The sequence below is a fragment of the Sciurus carolinensis genome, chromosome 13, assembly GCF_902686445.1.
Source record: "Sciurus carolinensis chromosome 13, mSciCar1.2, whole genome shotgun sequence".
Taxonomy (NCBI): Eukaryota; Metazoa; Chordata; class Mammalia; order Rodentia; family Sciuridae; genus Sciurus; species Sciurus carolinensis.
In genome coordinates, this window is record NC_062225.1 from 10043640 (window position 1) to 10062416 (window position 18777).

General features: G+C 47.6%; 1 protein-coding gene across 2 annotated transcripts in view; it reads left to right on the forward strand.

Annotated features, from left to right (window-relative positions):
• Window positions 1-18777, forward strand: part of Tgfbrap1 (transforming growth factor beta receptor associated protein 1) — a 61331-nt gene that overhangs the window by 16868 nt on the left and 25686 nt on the right. For both annotated transcript variants that reach the window (XM_047523052.1, XM_047523051.1), the window contains exons 2-4: window positions 834-1535; window positions 10218-10412; window positions 12899-13053. In XM_047523052.1, the coding sequence (XP_047379008.1) occupies window positions 848-1535; window positions 10218-10412; window positions 12899-13053 (1038 nt within the window). In that variant the 5' untranslated portion in view covers window positions 834-847. The remainder of the gene's footprint in view (window positions 1-833; window positions 1536-10217; window positions 10413-12898; window positions 13054-18777) is intronic.

An 18777-nucleotide genomic window follows, 5' to 3' on the forward strand; every position in this document is an offset into this window, starting at 1 on the left:
TCAGAGGATTAAGGAATTTAATGTCTCATGAGCTCAAGTTGAAGATTAAGTCGAGTAGCTTGAAGTCATGGAGAAGTCATTCTGACGAGAGCCAGACCAGCTTCCCTGTAACTGCCAGTCTTCACGGTCCTCTCCAGGGCAGCTGGCGCTCTGCCCCCCGGGGTGCCAGGGACTGTGTCGTGAGGCTGTCTCCTGACACCCAGGAGTCATAGAAGGCCACCTTGCCGTTCTGCTGCCTCCCACTTTAGAGGAAGCCTAGTGCAGCACGCGAGGTGGTCTCTCTTTACAACTCACTGCCTGAAAGACGGGGGATTGGGGACACATCTTCCTACCTGCCGTGGACACGTTTGGAGCCGAACGCAGCACTGGGGTCTGGGAGGAGCACAGTTCGAGGCTTGGTTCTTCTCTCAGTGTTTCTGGTAGGTTCCTGGAGTAGCATCCCACCATTCTCTTAACACAGGTTCAAATAACCCTGGAAGCTCAGGGAAGAGCCGCAAGGACGACTCCTACCTCCTTTAGAACTCTTTGTCCTGCCGTCTGTGGCTGAGTCGTGTTCTTGTTCCCATGGGTCAGTGTGTCTCCCAGGACACTGGAACGAGGGGACAGCACCGTGACCACAAGCACCTGCACGGGGACCCTTTGCTGGGGTCTCCCGGCTACCTGGTGGGACGGGTCATACACAAGGTCTTTTCTTTCCGTTTCTTAACAGCATCCACTCGTTTCCTTGGGTTTAAACGATGACAGGGAATCAGTATGTCTCTGTTGCAACCCGAAACGTTTCTGCTTACGCCTTGTTCCTCCGGAATCACCTTTTCCTCTCTCTCCTCCCGCAGACCCAGCGGTAGACATGATGAACATCAAGGCCTTCACCTTGGTCTCTGCGGTGGAGCGGGAGCTGCTGATGGGTGACAAAGAGCGCATCAAGGTCGAATGCGTGGAGTGCAGCGGCCGGAACCTCTACGTGGGCACCAACGACTGCTTCATTCACCACTTCCTGCTAGAGGAGAAGACTTTGCCCTCAGGGACGGCGGCCTTCACGGCCACCAAGCAGCTGCACAGACACCTGGGCTTCAAGAAGCCCGTGAACGAGCTGCGGGCGGCTTCGGCCCTCAACAGGCTGCTGGTACTGTGCGACAACTCCATCACCCTGGTCAACATGCTGAGCCTGGAGCCCGTGCCCTCGGGCGCCCGCATCAAGGGGGCCACAGCACTGGCTCTGAACGAGAACCCTGTGAGCGGGGACCCGTTCTGCGTGGAAGTGTGCATCATCTCTGTCAAACGCAGGACCATCCAGCTGTTTCTTGTGTACGAGGACCGAGTCCAGATCGTGAAGGAGGTGTCCACCCCGGAGCAGCCCCTGGCCGTGGCTGTCGACGGCCACTTCTTGTGCCTGGCTCTGACCACACAGTACATCATCCTGAACTATAGCACTGGCCTGTCGCAGGACCTGTTCCCCTACTGCAGTGAGGAGAAGCGGCCCATCGTTAAGAGGATAGGCAGACAGGAGTTCCTGCTGGCTGGCCCCGGAGGCCTAGGTGAGGAGGGCACTTGGGCGCTGCCACTAGCCGCACCTCTGTCTGGCTGGGTCACCTGCAGGATCACTTGAATGCATGCTGTAGTGGGAGAGAGGTTTTTTTTTTTTTTTTTAAATTTTTTTGGTCCCAGGCATTGAACCCAGGGGTGTTTAACCTCTGAGCCACATCCCCAGCCCTTTTTATATTTTATTTAGAGACAGGGTCTCACTAAGTTTCTTAGGGCCTCACTTAGTTCCTGAGGCTGACTCTGATCTCGGGATCCTCCTGCCTCAGCCTCCTGAGCCGCTGGGATGACAGGCGCCACCTCTCCCAGCAGGAGAGAGGTTTTGACTGTGAAAAGTAAACAGTCACGTGTGGCCTGCTGATGGGGAAGTGTTCTAAGAAGTGTGTCTTTTGGCGATTTCTTCATGGTGCAATTATCATAGGGTGCGCTTACATCAACCATGACGGCTGATGCCGCTGGGTGACATCATACACTCGTGGGACCACAGTGATGCACGCAGTCCGAACATGGCTGCACTCGTAAAGAGTGTCTGCCAGCGTTGAGGACATGTGGCCAGATCATGGCAAAACCACACCACAGAGTGTCCTACATCCCATCAGACAGTGCATGTGGGGTTAAGTAAGCAAAAGCGATTAGTTTTGTTTTATGTTAAAGTTTTCCCAACTCTGCTGGGAAAATTATTTCCAGCAAATAACTACAAAAATAAAACCCTGCAAGACTTCCTCTAGCTCTTCCCAAGTCGGCAGGTCCATCACGTGGTTGCTTTGAAAAGGAGTCCAGGCAGCTTGCTTTCCATGTGCGGAGGGTGTTGGCTTTCTGCGACTGTACCCAGCAGCGAATCAGCTTATACAGTGAAGTCGCTGTCCATGATCAATCAGGTGGACCCTCTGCTTTGGGCCCCTGGTGGGGTTTCCAAATGACAATGGAAGGAGTGGGTGGTGGGGCAAACCGTTCAGCTCCTGGGCAGCCAGGAAGAGAAGGAGGAGAAGGAGAGGGCGAGGTTTCACTGTCCTCCTCAAGGGCAGGCAGGGAGTGACCTGAAGACCTCTCCTGTGACCCACTTCTCAGGGGCTCCCCCAGCTCCCCGTCCGTCACACACCCTCAGGACCTCGCCTTGGGGAGCACCTGAGACCTAGACCAGGGCATGGGGGCTTAATGTTTTGTCCATGATTTTCTGTTTTTCATATGTTCTCTACTATTTCATCCACCAAAAAGGTCTTAGTCGCTTTTTGAAAGGGACTTTGGCTGTTCTCGGGTGGCCCTCTCCGGTTCCCTGCACTGCCTTTCAAGGTTGAGTACAGAGCGGTCAGCGTGAGTGGCATCTGCTGGTGGCCCCTCCGAGCAGACGTCCACCTCACAGGCGCCGTGAGGATCACTCGCTCTGACTCTCAGATGTTGTCGCCTTCTGTAGTTTTTGCATGGATATCTCATTTCAAAGTGACTGAAACCTTTTCTTATATTAACTAAAATCTGGGTCATGAACTAGTTAAATCTCAAGTTTTACTTTGAAGAAAATAGACTTTATTTTTTTAAAGCTGTTTGGGTTTCACAGCAAAATTGCCTTGCTTCTGTCCCCGCAGGCGCACCTGCCCCGTCTTGTATTTATATTTTTCAGTTTGTTTGAACGGATTGGAACCGAGGCCCATATGTTGCAATTGGTCAATAGCTCAAAGTTTCTTCCTCTGTTTTAGGCTTGCCGTCTGCTTTGTATTTTTACTTAATTTTTGGTTGAAGAAATTGGGTGGTTTCAACCACGGCTTCCCAACGCCTGGATTTTGGTGCTTTTGTCCTCGTTGTATTAACGTGCCTCTCTGACCTCTGTGTTCTGCAGATGGGTCATTAGGAGATCCAGGGGTTCTTCCGTGCTTGCTCTGTGGGGAGCCAAGGCTACTGTGTAGCAGTGGATGCCTCTACTCTGGGTTACAGAATGCCTACTAATCTCCCTTTGTGTGAAGGTCACAGCTGTTGACCATCATGGCCCCCATCTGGTCAGTCATCAGGGGCTGCCGATGGACAGCGCTCTGTCCCCATCCGCTCCTCCTTCACTGTTTTCAGGAGGGCTTCTGTGAGGCAGGGCGCCTCCTCCTCAACTGTTAGATCATCCCTAAGCACCGTTACCAACGAATGGGCCTCGGCCCTTTCGACACGTCCCTAGAGGTCTGATAGCTTTCTTCTCTTTTGGAATGTTCTGGGCTCACCTCCTGGTTTGCTGCCCCAGATCTGGTTTCAGCCTCCCTCAAGGAGCCCTGCTGTTTACAGACCCCGGCCTGGGTGCTGGAAGTGCGTGTTGTCCATCGTCTCCAGTCCTTTTCTGGACGGTCCAGGAAGTCATATTTCAAGGAGACTCCATCGTGGGCTCAGGTGGACGGACAGTCCGCCTGTGTGCTGGCGTCGCCCCGAAAGAAGAGGCTGGAACCACGCCATCACCCCCCTTGCCCGCCGCCCCAGGATCATCCCTTTGATTTATCCTGCAGTAAGCGGAACAGAGTCGCAGTACCAACTCCGCTGTTTCCACAGCATAATTACTGGAAAAAGTCTGATCGTTGGTGGTTCTTTTTGTCGTTAGGGTATTAAGAATCAAAAATTACTGTGTTCAAAGGCCTTGGCGTGGTCCCCCTGTGTGTGGTTATGCCACCAATTGGTACACAGTCAGGTCTATCTGTTTTATTTTACTTTCAGATCTTAAGAAATGACTTTGGTTTTGCTTATTTATTTATTTATTTATTTTTTGCGGTGCTGGGAATTGAACCCAGGGCCTTGTGCTTATAAGTGAGCACTCTACCAACTGAGCTATCTCCCCAGCCCTGGTTTTGTTTATTTTTTTAGTCTATAAATATTTACAAATTCCCAGGGGTGCAGCAAGGTGTAATCACAGAGGACTAGTGTATATTCTGCCCTCTGCCCAGCCGCTCCCTTCCCCAGTAGGTGGCCTTCATTTTCAGGCCTTATTCTTTCACTTTCAAATAAAACATATGAACAAATCTGTAAATATTTGTATCTGACCTCCTTTTTTCTTTCCTAAATGGTAATCTACTGTTTTTTTACCTCATTTTTAAAAACTCACTATTGTTATGGCAGTCAGTCACTTTGTAGCCTAGTCTGAAGTGTTCCTTCGTCATTTTTAATTTTCTCTAATGGAATCTCACCATGTTGGCCTTGAACTTCTGGGCTCAGGCGATCCTCCTGCCTCAGCCTCCTGAGTGTCTAGGACTACAGGTGTGCACACCACACCCAGCCCTTCATTTTAACAGCTGTGTACTACTCTGCCATGTGGTGGTACCACAGTTTATTCCCCAGTTCTCTGTGGTTAGACAGTTGGGTTTTTCCCAGTCTGAGGCTACTTAACCTTTTTTTTTTTTTTTCAGTTTATTCATTTTTATTTTTACAGACTGCATTTTGATTCTTGTACACAAATGGGGTACAACTTTTCATTTCTTTGATTGTACACAATGTAGATTCTCACTATTTGTGTAATCGTACGTGTACGCAGGTTAATGATGTCTGTCTCAGTCCACTATCTTTCTTCCCCCCCACTGTCTCCCCACCTCATTTCCCTTTACACAATCCAACATTCCTCCCTTCTTCTCTTACTCCCCCCACCCCCGGTTATGTATCATCATCCACTTATCAGAGAAAACTTTGACCTTTGGTTTTCTGGTATCAGCTTATTTCACTTAGCATGATATTCTTGAATTCCATCCATGTACCTGCAAATGACATAATTTTATTCTTCTTTATGACTGAGTAATATTCCATTGTATATATGTACCACAATTTATTCATCTGTTGAAGGGCATCCACAATCTAGCTATTGTGCATTGAGCTGCTATCAACATTGATATGGCTGTGTCACTGTAGTATGCTGATTTTAAGTCCTTTGGGTGTAAACTTTTTGAGCTGTTATTGTCGTCATCCTCCTCCTCCTCCTCCTCCTTTTTCTAGCATGTCTGTGGGAAAACTCTTTAGAGGTGGGATTGCTAAGTCAACAAAGGGTAAACACTCATGGACTTTGCTTGGTATTATCCCCTCAATAAGTGCTGTCCCATTTTATTTTCTCCCCAGAAATGCACGGCAATGGCTGTTTACCTCCCAGCTTTGCCAGCAGTTTGTCGTCCAAACCTGTGTGTTTTTGCTAGTCTGGTACCTGAGAAATGGTGTGTCAGTCTCATTTCAATTTGCATTTCCTGTGTGTGCAAGGTTCAGCATTTTCCATGCTTAGGAGCCATTTGCACTTCGTTGGATGAGATTTATCTGTTCTTTCTTATTTAAAATCATTTTTTTTCCTGGTGCTGGGGATTGAACCCAGGACCTCACACATGCTCAGCATAGGCTGTACCAGAAATTACACGTTCCCAGCCCCCAAATCATCTATTATCAATAGCCTCTTTTTTTGTAAATTATTTTTAGTATATTTAAAATAACTTGTCTGCTCTGTAAGTTTCAAATATTTGCTTCTAGTTTTTGATATGCAAGGACTGTTTATATATATAATCTAATCCGTCAGCCTTGATTTTGAGTCATAGTTCGGATTGCTACCCCATCTTCAAGGTCCTAGACAAATTCTCTTGGGTTTTCTGTTAGTACTTGTACAGACTCAGTTCTTCCTGTGTAAAGAGCAGATTGAGTTTGGTGTGTTTCTGTGGCTCTTCTCTCAGCTCACGAGTCCATCTTCTCACTGGTGTAGGTGGAAACCTAAATTTCCTTCTGCCCTTGAGTCCGTGTCTGGACTTTCTGCTTCATTCATCTGTCCTCTCACCTCTTCCTGTGCCAGAACCTAACTGCTTTAGTTATAAAGGCTTTGTAGTGAAAATATTCCACTCCAGCACCCTTTATTGGTTGTAGAGTGAAAATGAAAGGGAGATGAGGTTGCATTTCCCCCCAGATTTACTGTGTCTCGACTGCCTGGTCATCATGCTGAACGAACTAGCCTACTTGCAACTGGTCTGATCGTTGGCAATTTGAAAGGTCACTTGTAAGCTCTCTCGCACCTGCCCTGTGTATCTGTAGGTCGTAGACACAAAGTAGCCATCGCCAGCATCGTCACATGGCTTCAGAGACTAATAGTTCAAATTACTATGACAAATGTAAATGCACCTGTCAACACAAAAGCATCTGTTTTCATTTAATCTGCTGCCTTTCTCCCTGAATATAACTCCTGAGCACTCCTGTGTCTTGAGAAATTGCTCTTAACTTTTTTTTGCAAAGCCACATTTTGCGGAAATTTTTATCATACAATTGATCACAGTCACTTTCGCTGTATCTCTTGATAATGCTTCTTGAAAAAGACGGATAACGTAGCACCTGCCTACCCCACGTGGGCCCCTCTCTTCCTCCAGCGTAGACGAGGGGATGAGCTGAAACTGAGAGGGCGCCGAGCAGAAAGTGATGGTTTTAAGAGGTGAGCTATTTACAGATCAGCTGCGTTTGCACTAACCTAGAAACACGCACTTCCGCCCACTTAGCAAGAGCAGGATGGGCCGGTGGGGCTGGTAGCAGCGGCCTCGCTTCCTAAATGGACCAACAGGCGCTTCTCTGGCTGGGTTTGGCTCCCCACGTGCCTGGTACGGCTCTGCTCTTTGATTCTGGTGGAATCTGTGCTTTGTGTTCTGTGTGACAGTCTTTGTTCTTGACCTCTGATGTCTGCCCTTCCAACGTCGAGAACCTGAGTCAGGGCCTGCGTGCTCTACCCTGCACTGGTCAGACCTCGCCCCGCCTTGCCAAGGTATTCCTCGTGACCCCGTTTTAACCTCAGGCTAAGGCTGGACAACATTATCGGCGTCCAGGTGACCGTGGGCGCTACGCTGAACAGAGCTTGGTTGTGACCCCCCAGTTAGCAGAAGCCTCACGGTCACCCGGACTCATCCCTTGAACAGTTTGCCTTTTGCCAGATACCTGGGCGAGGGTGGCGTCGCAGCGCCAGTGTCCACGAGCTTCCCTTCTTCCCTGTTTTCAAACGCAGGGAGAAGTGGAGACAGTACTAACCTGATTTCTTCCTCCCAAGGCCATGTTCATTTCAGACTTTTAATACATTTGGTAGCTCTGCACCTCGGGTGTCTTCCTGCAGGAATTTTTGGTGCTGCTTTGACACTTCGGCGTTGCTGTTGGCTTTGATGTGGATGAGTGACTTCAGGAGGGTGTGTGAGTCACGGGCTCGGGGCACTGTTGGGAGGTGGTGGAACCTCCTCAGGTCCTCAAGGGGGACTGTGGGACCTGGTTCCCTCCTCTTCCTGGTCGTCTGGCTTTGCTTGCTGGCTCACCAGGTGAGTGGGTTTGCTCTCGCCAGGTGTGCTGCCTCACCAGAGGCCCAGGGCAATGGGACCAGTCGATCTTGGACTGGAACCTCCAAAACTTAGCTAAAGTAAATCTCTTCTCTTTGTAAGTTAATTGCCTCATTATAGTGTTGGAAAGCTGACTAATATGCTACTGTTGGATAATTCAAACTTTAATTACTCCGTCTCAGTTACCATGACTTGGGAAATGCCAAACTCCCTGACTTCAGTTCTATGTATTGTCCCACTGTGGGGACAAAGCCAGATGACCTTACTTCTCGACCTTGCCTTTTAGGCCTTAGTCGGCTGGATGTGATTCTTCTGCATTTCCATTGAGCTTGTGTTGACTTCTTTCTGCTCAGTGTAACTTTTAACTCTGGCCTGTAATGGCACTCAGTAGCCCAGGCCAGGCTCGATTCTGTGTGCAGGAACATTGTCTCTTCTGTCATTCGGGTGCTATTCTGACTTTTGTGTGCTTCATGGAAAAATTAGTCCCCATTTGGGAAGAGTGCTGTCACCCTCTGAGAAACACTGGAACTGCAGTCTGCCTGCTTCCAGAAGTGTCTGGCTTGCAGTTCCGTGAAGCCCAAACGCTGCCTCCTCACCAGCTCTGTTCACGTTGCCCCGTTTTCCTGTGGGCCTCTGGTGCTGCTCACTCACGAGGCTCATGGCCCCTTGGAGGCCTTGTCTGCCCCCCTCTTCTCTCTTGCCTCCCAGAGAATGAGTTGCCATGTTTCCTGGATTTACCTCTGAATATTTTCCTGTGCCTTCCTCTCTGTACCCCATCTCTTCTGCCCACTCTCTTGTATACAGGAAGCCCTGTGTGTGCTGCAGCAGTTTTCAAAGACATTTTATGTCAACTGCCTTAAAAGCTCACTTGAAACGGACTGACTCTACTTAGCGGAGGTATTCATTTTGGGAAATCCAAGTATTAATGCCTTAGGTGCAAAATAGATTAACTTCATTTAATTTGGAAGTTATTGTTGACACTTTACAACAGTCTGGCTTGAATTGCAAAATTGGTTCTGTCTCTGTATTAAAGAGGCCAGACATTATTATAGATTATAACACACTCTGTAATAAAGGAAGAGAACCACTTATCCAAAATTAAGCCTCGACTTAGCATGGCCAATTCCTGCTGGAACACCCAGGGGGGTGCCTGGCACATAGTAGGTGTTGAGTAAACACACAAGGAAGAACTCAATGTACACACACGAGCCAGCTGGAGGACTGGATAGGAGAGAGAGCTTGGAAAGCATCCTAAATCATTTGAAAAGTAACTTCTTCCCACCTGGGGACATGTGCATGTGGGTTCACTGCAAACATTTTTTAATCTCATTTTTAATTGAAAGTAGATATATCCATTCTGGGTAAGGTGATTCTCATCACAAAAATTAAGTCCTGTACATGCAGTGTATTATGCACATGCAGTGTATTATATTAAGTCCTGTATATACAGTGTATTATGCACATGCAGTGTATTATATTAAGTCCTGTACATGCAGTGTATTATGCACATGCAGTGTATTATATTAAGTCCTGTACATGCAGTGTATTATGCACATGCAGTGTATTATATTAAGTCCTGTACATGCAGTGTATTATGCACATGCAGTGTATTATATTAGGTCCTGTACATGCAGTGTATTATGCACATGCAGTGTATTATATTAGGTCCTGTACATGCAGTGTATTATGCACATGCAGTGTATTATATTAAGTCCTGTACATGCAGTGTATTATGCACATGCAGTGTATTATATTAAGTCCTGTACATGCAGTGTATTATGCACATGCAGTGTATTATATTAGGTCCTGTACATGCAGTGTATTATGCACATGCAGTGTATTATATATTAGGTCCTGTACATGCAGTGTATTATGCACATGCAGTGTATTATATTAGGTCCTGTACATGCAGTGTATTATGCACATGCAGTGTATTATATTAGGTCCTGTACATGCAGTGTATTATGCACATGCAGTGTATTATATTAGGTCCTGTACATGCAGTGTATTATGCACATGCAGTGTATTATATTAGGTCCTGTACATGCAGTGTATTATGCACATGAAGTGTATTATATTAAGTCCTGTACATGCAGTGTATTTTGCACATGCAGTGTATTATATTAGGTCCTGTACATACAGTGTATTATGCACATGCAGTGTATTATATTAAGTCCTGTACATGCAGTGTATTATGCACATGCAGTGTATTATATTAAGTCCTGTACATACAGTATATCATGCACATACAGTATATTGTATTATTTTGTCTTTCTTGAAATAGAAGAAGGCCCAGGAAAACCAAGGAGATGAATATTCTGCATTTAGACATGTCTTCAGGAAGAAAAAGTCCCATAGTTATTTGAAAACCCAGCTGCCCCTTCCTCCCTGTTTCTCCAGGCATGTTCGCCACCGTGGCAGGGATATCCCAGCGTGCCCCCGTGCACTGGGCGGAGAACGTCATCGGGGCAGCCGTTTGCTTCCCGTACGTCATAGCGCTCGATGACGAGTTCATCACAGTCCACAGCATGTTGGATCAACAGCAGAAACAGACGCTGCCCTTTAAGGAAGGCCACATCCTACAGGACTTCGAAGGTACCTGTTGAAATCTTAAAGTTACTTTCCAAACCTTTTTTCAGGGGGGGTGGGGAGAGGGGCTGTCAGTCTAAGTAGTAGAATATACATGACAGGCTTTAACTTCTTAATAACTTTATAAAAATGAATAACTGTGTGATCTTAAATATTATTTTAGTATGCTTAAATTTTTCTGGTAAGTTTTGCTTTGTTCCTGGTTATAGAAACGAAAATGATTTGCAAAAACAAACAAAAATCTCCTGTTTTGATGTTGTTTTCTTCGGTCAGTGTTATCAAGGGCCCATCGGGAAATGGGCCTCAGCCTGAGCTTCGGAGAAACACAGATGACTGCAGCGCAGTCTTCTCATCTCAGGGAGAGCAAGGCTGATTTCGGTCAATAGCTAGACTAGTTTGAGGATTTGTCAGGCTGGGAATAAGGCTCGCTGGGAATAAGGCTCGCTGGGCCAGCAGAAGAGGAGGCGCTGCCTGCAGATACCAGGGAGGGCTTCACGAAGGGAAGGGATTGGAGCCAGGCCTGTAAGGGTGTGAAGAGCTGGCCAAGCAGATGCGGTGTGAAGCCCCTTCCCAGAGGGAGAAAGGCGTGTGCACATCTGTGCAAGAGGGGACTGGTAGGGGCCAGGGACCCAGGCCCGTCAGGCTCTGCACCATAGCAGCCCTGCACCGTGTATGTGGAGGGACGAGCGAGCCTAGGCCGCAGCAGACCAGAGTAGAGTGGTCAGGGACCACCTCATCTCGTGTGTGGTGTGTGCCAGTTAAGAGATATGTGTCACCTTTCCTCAATTTTATTTTGAACACTTCCAAATGTACAAGAAAATTGAAAGAGAAACAAGTCGAACCCCCATAAACCCTTCCCCTGGATTCAGTCCTGGTTAATGTTTGGCTAACTGAGAGTAAGTGAGGACATCCTGACCTTTAATGCTGACATAGGTCAGCAGGCGTCTCCTAAGAACAAGGGTGTCTTCCTCCAGCACCACGGTGCCATGTTCAGAGCCGAGAACACGGCCTTGGCTGGGCGGTGCCATCTGACATCCCACCTGCTTGTCCTAAGAATACTTTTTATTACATTTTCTTCAAACAAGAACTAATCCAGAGTTTTGCATTGTGCTTACCAGTTAAAACTCTTGGTTCACCAAACATTGCCCTCCCTGGTCTTCACTGCCGGGGACATAAATAATATGGAACAGAGTCCCCAGCGCACAGTGGCTCACATTCTAGGTAGAAGACTGAAATGTGACCTGGAACAGCATATAAGGCATTCCTTGGTGTCCTTGGGGACTGGTTCCAGGACTCCTCTTGAATACCAGAATCCAGAGTGCCAAAGTCCCTTATATAAAATAGCCTACTGTTTGCACAGAACCTACATGTATCCTCCCACATGATTTAAGTGATCTCTAGGTTACTCACAATTCCTAATACACTGTAGATGCTGTGTAAATAGTTTTTTTTTTGTTTGTTTGTTTGTTTTTAAATATTTAAGGAATGACGACAAAAAAAAGTCTGTACCTATTCAGTTTCCCTGCCAGTGTTGCCCTCCCTGGCTGGTCTGATCCTCGGAGGTGGGACCTGTGGATACAGAGTGCCATTGTGTAGCCGTGTTTCGAGGCCGAGTCGATTGAGTGGTAGAGATGGCTCTAGGGAACTGTGGACATAGAAGAGACCGACCTGGTATGGGGACAAAGGAAGGCTTCCTGGGGAAAATGACACTAAGCAGGGAAGGGACAGAATCCTCTAACAGCATGAGAGAAACTACTGTAGTTAGAATACAGAAGGCACAAAGCAAAGGTCCATTAACTACTTCCTGGGAACAGGTAATGCTTGGATGGAGGTTTCTTGGGCAGATTTAACTTGAAAGCACAATAGCAGGAGCTGGTCTTGGACTACAGTCCTGACTCTTCTGCGGGCTACCTGTGGAGGGTCTCATGGTCCAGAGAGGACAACAGTGTTGGCCGTGGGTCAGGTGAACCGGCAGGAAGTGGGGGAATGATTACATTAATGGCAAGACTTGGAGGTATTTGAAGGAAAGGTGAGCATAAAATATGAGCTCATAGTTTAAAATATTGCATTAAAATCTTAGTTCTGTATTAACTGACTTGGAAGGAAATAAACTTTTAAATAAATTTTATATGAACTATATCATAATTATTATTGAGAATGTTTCACAAAAGAGCTCTACAACTTAATTTGACCCCTTATGATGTATTTCCTACACTGATTTTAAATTCACCCGCATTTTTAATAGAAAAAGACTCAACAGCAGATGTTATTCTTTGGAAATAGAATATTAAGAGTTGACCCTTTTTGCACAGTTTTGTTAGGGTGGGCAGAAGAAAAGGGAAGCATTAGAATTTATAATTTCTGTAGGCATTCTATGGGAAAAACCAGTGACATTGATTAACAAATCAGATAATGATCCACTTGGGGGAAAGCAACGTGTTTTCTCGCAGGCGGTGTTTTTTCCTTCCCAACAATGTGAAATTTCTTCCCAGGAAGAGTGATCGTTGCCACAAGTAAAGGAGTCTACATCTTGGTTCCATTACCTCTGGAAAAACAAATACAGGATCTACTAGCAAGCCGAAGAGTGGAGGAGGCTTTGGTTTTAGCCAAAGGAGCCCGGAGGAACATTCCCAAAGAAAAATTTCAGGTTTGTAATTAACTGGTCACAAGAAAGCATGCCTTTCAGCCACGAGAGGGAGCGTTTGGATTCAACTCACGGGCCTCAGCCTTACTGTGGCCCAGACTGCACACTTTGATTTTGTGTCTGCTGTTTAATTGTGTCCACATTTGCACCTGTTCAGGGTTCAGCTCATGCAACAGCTCCACAAGGGCTGTGCAGCACACGGCAGATAATCGGGTTTGAACTACACTAAGCTGTATTCCTGACCAACTTGTCTTCCGTGACACTTCCCAGAGGAATCAAGGCCGCAGTTCCCGTCAACCAGGAGAGTGAGGATGGGTTAACTGGGCTCCGATTTTAGACTTTGAGTTTTGGGGGAGTGGGTTGAATTGAAGTTGAGATTTCCGTCATCTACCGCAAAGTTTTGTTAACCGTATGGGTAAAGTACTTATGGGTAAAGTACTTCTCTGCAGGAGCCCACTCCAGTTGATTTTCTTTGGAGAAAACTTTTAATCCATTTAAGAAACATTAAATATAATTGATATGGTCAGTGTCACTGGTAGATGTCAAGTTCCCTGAAAATTATTACTCGGTTGGATGTAGGGTGTTCAGGCGTACATATTTGAGAGTGATAAAATAATGGTGCATGTGCACTTCATACGATTATCTAAGTTGATCATTGAAAGTTCTCAGGAATTGGTCAGATTTTATACACGATCCTGTTACTGCTGCAGAACAAAGTGGTGTGTGGGAGCCCCGGCTGCTTCATGCAGGAAGGGGAAGCTCTTGAAATCAAACACAGAGTAGATGTGTCGTGGGATTTGTGGCTTTGGGATTTGAAAAGGGGGCACCTTTTCTAGGGGTAAGCACCAAAGAACTTTTCCATCTTCCTTCCTAACTTTTGTTTGAGCCTGATCTGTTAACATTCAGCAGGGGGCAGCAAAAGCAAGAAGAAGGAAGCTGCTGTCTGTTCGTGGTCTGTTACTGTGCTGGACACTTAGGTGATTTTGGGTCCACGTTGTGCTATGGTGGTGCCAGGCAGGGCAGGATGCAGGGCACAGGCCGATCTCTGGTCTGCTGCTGCCTGTTGGCACCTTCTGTCCTGTGAAGAGAGGCCACGCCTGCTGCTGTCGGGCAGTGTTGGGGAGCAGGGTGCACACCAAGGTTCTCAGTGGCCTGGGGGAGGTGTCCACAGGCATACTGTAAGTGGGTGACGTTTGCTTACCAAACTTTTCAGTGTTCAGTGTCCTGTATCTGATTGTCGCTCCTTTTGTTTTGTTTTCTCTACTCTTTTTGCCACGAGTAGAAATTCACAGACAATGCCTGATAGAATAATGAGCGTCTTGCTCTCGAGCCTGGTATCTCAGGGTTGCTTCTCCTTTCTCACCTGTTCCTGCCTTCTCCCTGGATGTCTCTGAAGTCATTCACCCAGCCCTGGAGATGCCTCCTCAGCATTATATTGAATATAGCCTTTATTCTCAATTCATGTTGTTACTGTGGGCGTCCAGAACCTTCTCGTATTTCCCCTGAATCATGGTAACAGCTCTTGCGTGTCTGCAGTCCACCCTGCCAGCCACCACAGGAGCGATCTTGCTCGGCGCAGACCAAATCCTTTGCTTAACGTAATGAGTGGGTATGTCATCGCCCCGGTAAAGTCCACCCCCTGGAAGCACTCCTTAGTCTGCCTCCATGGCTTCATCTTCTGTGGTTCCCCTCACCTCTGTGAAACACGTCTAACCCCTGTCTGGCCACCCCAAAAGGAGAACAAAGACAACAACTTTTGAGCCAATGCAGCATTTTAAAATGTTGCTTATTTTATCCTCAGAAGTATTCAGTCATGACCAGTGTTCGTTTGACAGAGAAGCCCCACGTGCCTGGCAGCCAGATCAGTCTGGCCTGTGGACACTGGGCTCTGAAGTCCCCGCCAGCCCTCTCAGCAGCACTCTTGCCCGGCTGGCCTTGGCCTCTCCGGTTCTGGAACATGCCATGCACTTCTATGCTTCTCCCCGCTCACCATCTATTTCTCAGTATTCGTGCCATTTTTCATGACTGGGGTGCACTTTTCTACTTGATAGAATCCTGTTTCAATACCTTGCTTCAGTTTGGCTTGGTCGCTAAGCCTGCCTGCCCCTCCAGGCAGAGCTGAGAATTCTTCCCTCCTTGCTTCCATCAAGGATGGATATGGGTTGAGCATCCCTAACTCCCAAATCCAAAATCCGAACTATTTTTAATGCCGATGTAACACCACAAGTGGAAAATTCTGTACCCGACCTCGTATGTTGGGCCCCATTTAAAATGTTGGTGTACTAAAAATATTGTAGAAAATTGCCTTCAGGCTATGTGTATGAGGCATATGTGAAACATGAATGAATTTCGAATTTAGGCATGGAATTGCCATCCCTAGAATAGCTCATTATGCATATGCAGATATTCTGAAATCTGGAATAATTCAAAATCTGAAACACTTCTGGTCCCAGGCATTTTGGATAAGTGACACTCACCTGCATTGGTGTGTAACGAACACACTGCCTGTTGTTGTTTGTCAGTCTGCTGCTTGGCTATGGGCCTTCCCTGCCCCCAGCTCCTGGGTAGACTCTTCCCTCCCCAGGAACGATTCAATGAGTAGGTAATTCAAAGCTTCGAACTGGTCTCCCAACAACTGAGCAGAGAGTTTTTGTTTTGAAATACAAACCTGAAAAGAACAGTAAGATAATATTGACCCACAAAAGGTCTAGAAAAAGGTTTTCTTGAATGTATGCATTTTAAGGATCAGATGTAACTCAGAGTTAGGTGCATTATTTTTTGTAATTTTGGGATGCTGCTGACCTAGTGCTAGCTCCCAGGCTTGGTGAAGCCAGGAAAAGCCCAGACTGAGAGGCCAGAGCTGAGGAGCTGACTGTTGTGCACCATCACGCCCCTCTTTCTGCATGGAAAGCAGGTCCTGCTCCCCTGAGCTCTGACCTAGTGAGGGGGTCATCGGAGAGTTTAACTGTGGGGCTGAGATTGCAGGAATGTTTCTCCTAGAGATCCAAAATGGTCAGAGTTGCTTAGAGCTGTAGGAACGCAGGGCTTCAGTTGCATTCAGCGCGAGGATGCAATACAGCAAGAGACAGTAAAGAGACATCGGGCTTCACGTGAGACAAAGGTCTGTGCCACGTGGTAGGGGCAGCACTTACAGTGAAGCTGGAGCTCCAACAGAGTTTTCCTTCCATCGCCACTAAAGGGATTTCATGTGTCTCTAAAAGCGAGGATGCCCTGTTTATTGTCACCGCTGTACCATCATCAGGGCCCCCCAGGTCTGCGCTGCACACTTCCAGTGGGGGAAGAGCCCACGTCACCCCAGTTGCCCCATGAGTTTTTCTGACCCTCATTTCTTTCTGTCCTTAAAGAAAATTCCACTAGACTGGATAGAGCAAATGCCCAGTAGGAACCAAAGGAATTCCATAAAATTGATACGATTAAGGTGGCCATTAGAATAAAGAACACAAACACACCCAAAGAAGGCAGATGATGAAGAGGAAAGGGAAGTAAGGAGTAAGAGTGGGGGAGGGGAAGGAGGCGCACATAAAATGGGGTGTGTAAAATGGGCAGGAAGTGAATCAGGAAAAGGAGAAAGAGTTTAGGCTTCTTTGAGTCTGCTTTATTTTGTCAGTTCGACTACTGAGGTGTATTAACATTTCATAGAATTACAAAACAAATTAAAATGTTCGAAGCCATTCCTACAAAATAAAAGGCAAGCGAAGCAAATGAACCTGGCCATGCACATAAAAGTTGGTGGCAGAACCCCCGGGGGCCTACCCCAAGTCACTTGAAAGCAGCCTGAGCTGCCAGTGTCCCCGTTCCCTTGCATGCCCTGCCCAAGACCACGGGTCTCTTTTGCACGGTAGGTTTTCATGTGTGTGTCCCTCCTTTCCTGCGCCCACCTCTACCCAACCGCCCCGCCTGGGGAACTGGCCACCTGTCTTGCTTTAGCGTCTGTGAGTTCCTGGCTTCCTTGCAGGTCAGGACTTCCCGGTTTGTGTCTCACCAGATACTTAAGCAGGGATGGGAACAGGTGCAGAGTGGGGAGAGTCTGTTTCGGCAGGCTAATTAACTCAAGGTTATGAGGAGCCTTTAGTGTTCCAGTGCTGTGAGCCTATCTTACTATACTTTTATCTTTCTGAAAATCCTAAAAGGTAGAGGGGTAGCAGTAGGTCTGTGTGTGTGTGTGTGTGTGTGTGTGTGTGTGTGTGTATCCCAGGTTATATATGTGTGTGTTTTAACATGAACCTGAGTGGTCAGTCCCACACCGGGTGCGGCCTGTCCTCTGGGAGTTGATAGCTTGTTTGTAGTGACTATGTTTGGTGGTTTGTCTTCTCGGGCCTGCTGTCAATCTTGGCAGGGAGGAGCGTGTTCGTCAACCCTGCTGTCCTGTAAATAAGGTCACTGGCAGACTGAATAATAATCATCCCTTGATGTCCCTCAGTGTCCACAGGGGATCTGTGCCAAGGCTCCACTCAGATACGAATATTCTAATTCTTCTGATAAAATGGCCGATATTCACATAGACTCCATGCACATCCTCCTGTATACTTTAAATCGTTTGCAGGTGCCTGGTAATACCTAATATAGAATAAATGCGATGTGAATGAGAATGACAGAAAGGACGTACTCGGTCAGTGCAGATGCAGTCGGTAGAAGCCACAGCTGTGGAGGGCTGGCCAGGCTCCCTAGAGTGGGCATGGGACCCAAGCCTGATCCTATTAGTAGACTTTCCTGCCCTCGAAAGGACCTATTTTTCCGTTGGAAACTCCTAGAATAGGCCTTGGGTTGTCTCTGTCATTCACTGTACCGGCTGTTACCTTTTACTGTAGGCTGGGTGACCTACAACCTCCCATCCCCCAGCCCCTCCCCAGGGTTAGGAACCAGCTGTAGCTGACAGAAAGGGGACAGGAAAGGGGACAGGGCCTGCGGGAGCCCTCGTTGTCCCCGTGTGTCTGCTTATCCCTCGGCTCCTGGGTTTTCAGGGTGAGCCTGCTGCCGGGTGTTCACAGAGTCGCTGGGTGGCAGTTGTCATCTCCCGCAGAACGCTCCTGTTACGGCTTTGAAGGATACCGCTGCCCGAGTCCTGCCGGGTTCCTGCAGACTTGGAAGGAAACATCTTCCTGTAACGACCCCTGCGTGCCCTGTCCTCGCCTCGTTCCTCTGTTACATTTGGCCCCACGAGCAGCTGCCGCCGCCAGAGAGGCCCTGTCTTAGGAACTAGCGCTTTCACAGTGAAGGTGTCTGTGCGGCCTTCGTGGGGCTGTTTCTCTGCTTGTAGAAAGATCCCCGCTTAGACACCCAAAGTCTCTTCACCTCCTTTTCTTTCATCGGAAAAGGATTTATATGCCCCGCTTCCCTCCAGTCCTCGCGTAATGTGATAGAATGGAGCAAGTCGTCTTGAAAGGGTGATGGGAAGATGTAGATCCTGGCATGAGTTAGGAATGCAGACCGGAGGCTCGGCGTCAAGAGAAAGCGCATTTATTGAGTGCTCACTGCATGCCAGGCTCTGTTGAGCAGGCTGGACACAGTGGGGCTCTTCCTCACCACTGCTGTGAGGTGGACCCTGGTCAGAGCCCCTCAGTACAGATGAGGGTGCAGCCCAGAGCCACAGAGCCAGCAAGGGGCTGAGCAGGACTCACACCAAGGCACGCAGACTCCGGGGGCATCAGTCTGCACCAGCTGGGGTCACCACAGAAACCCCGGCTGCTGTCGGGTTCACTGAAGGAA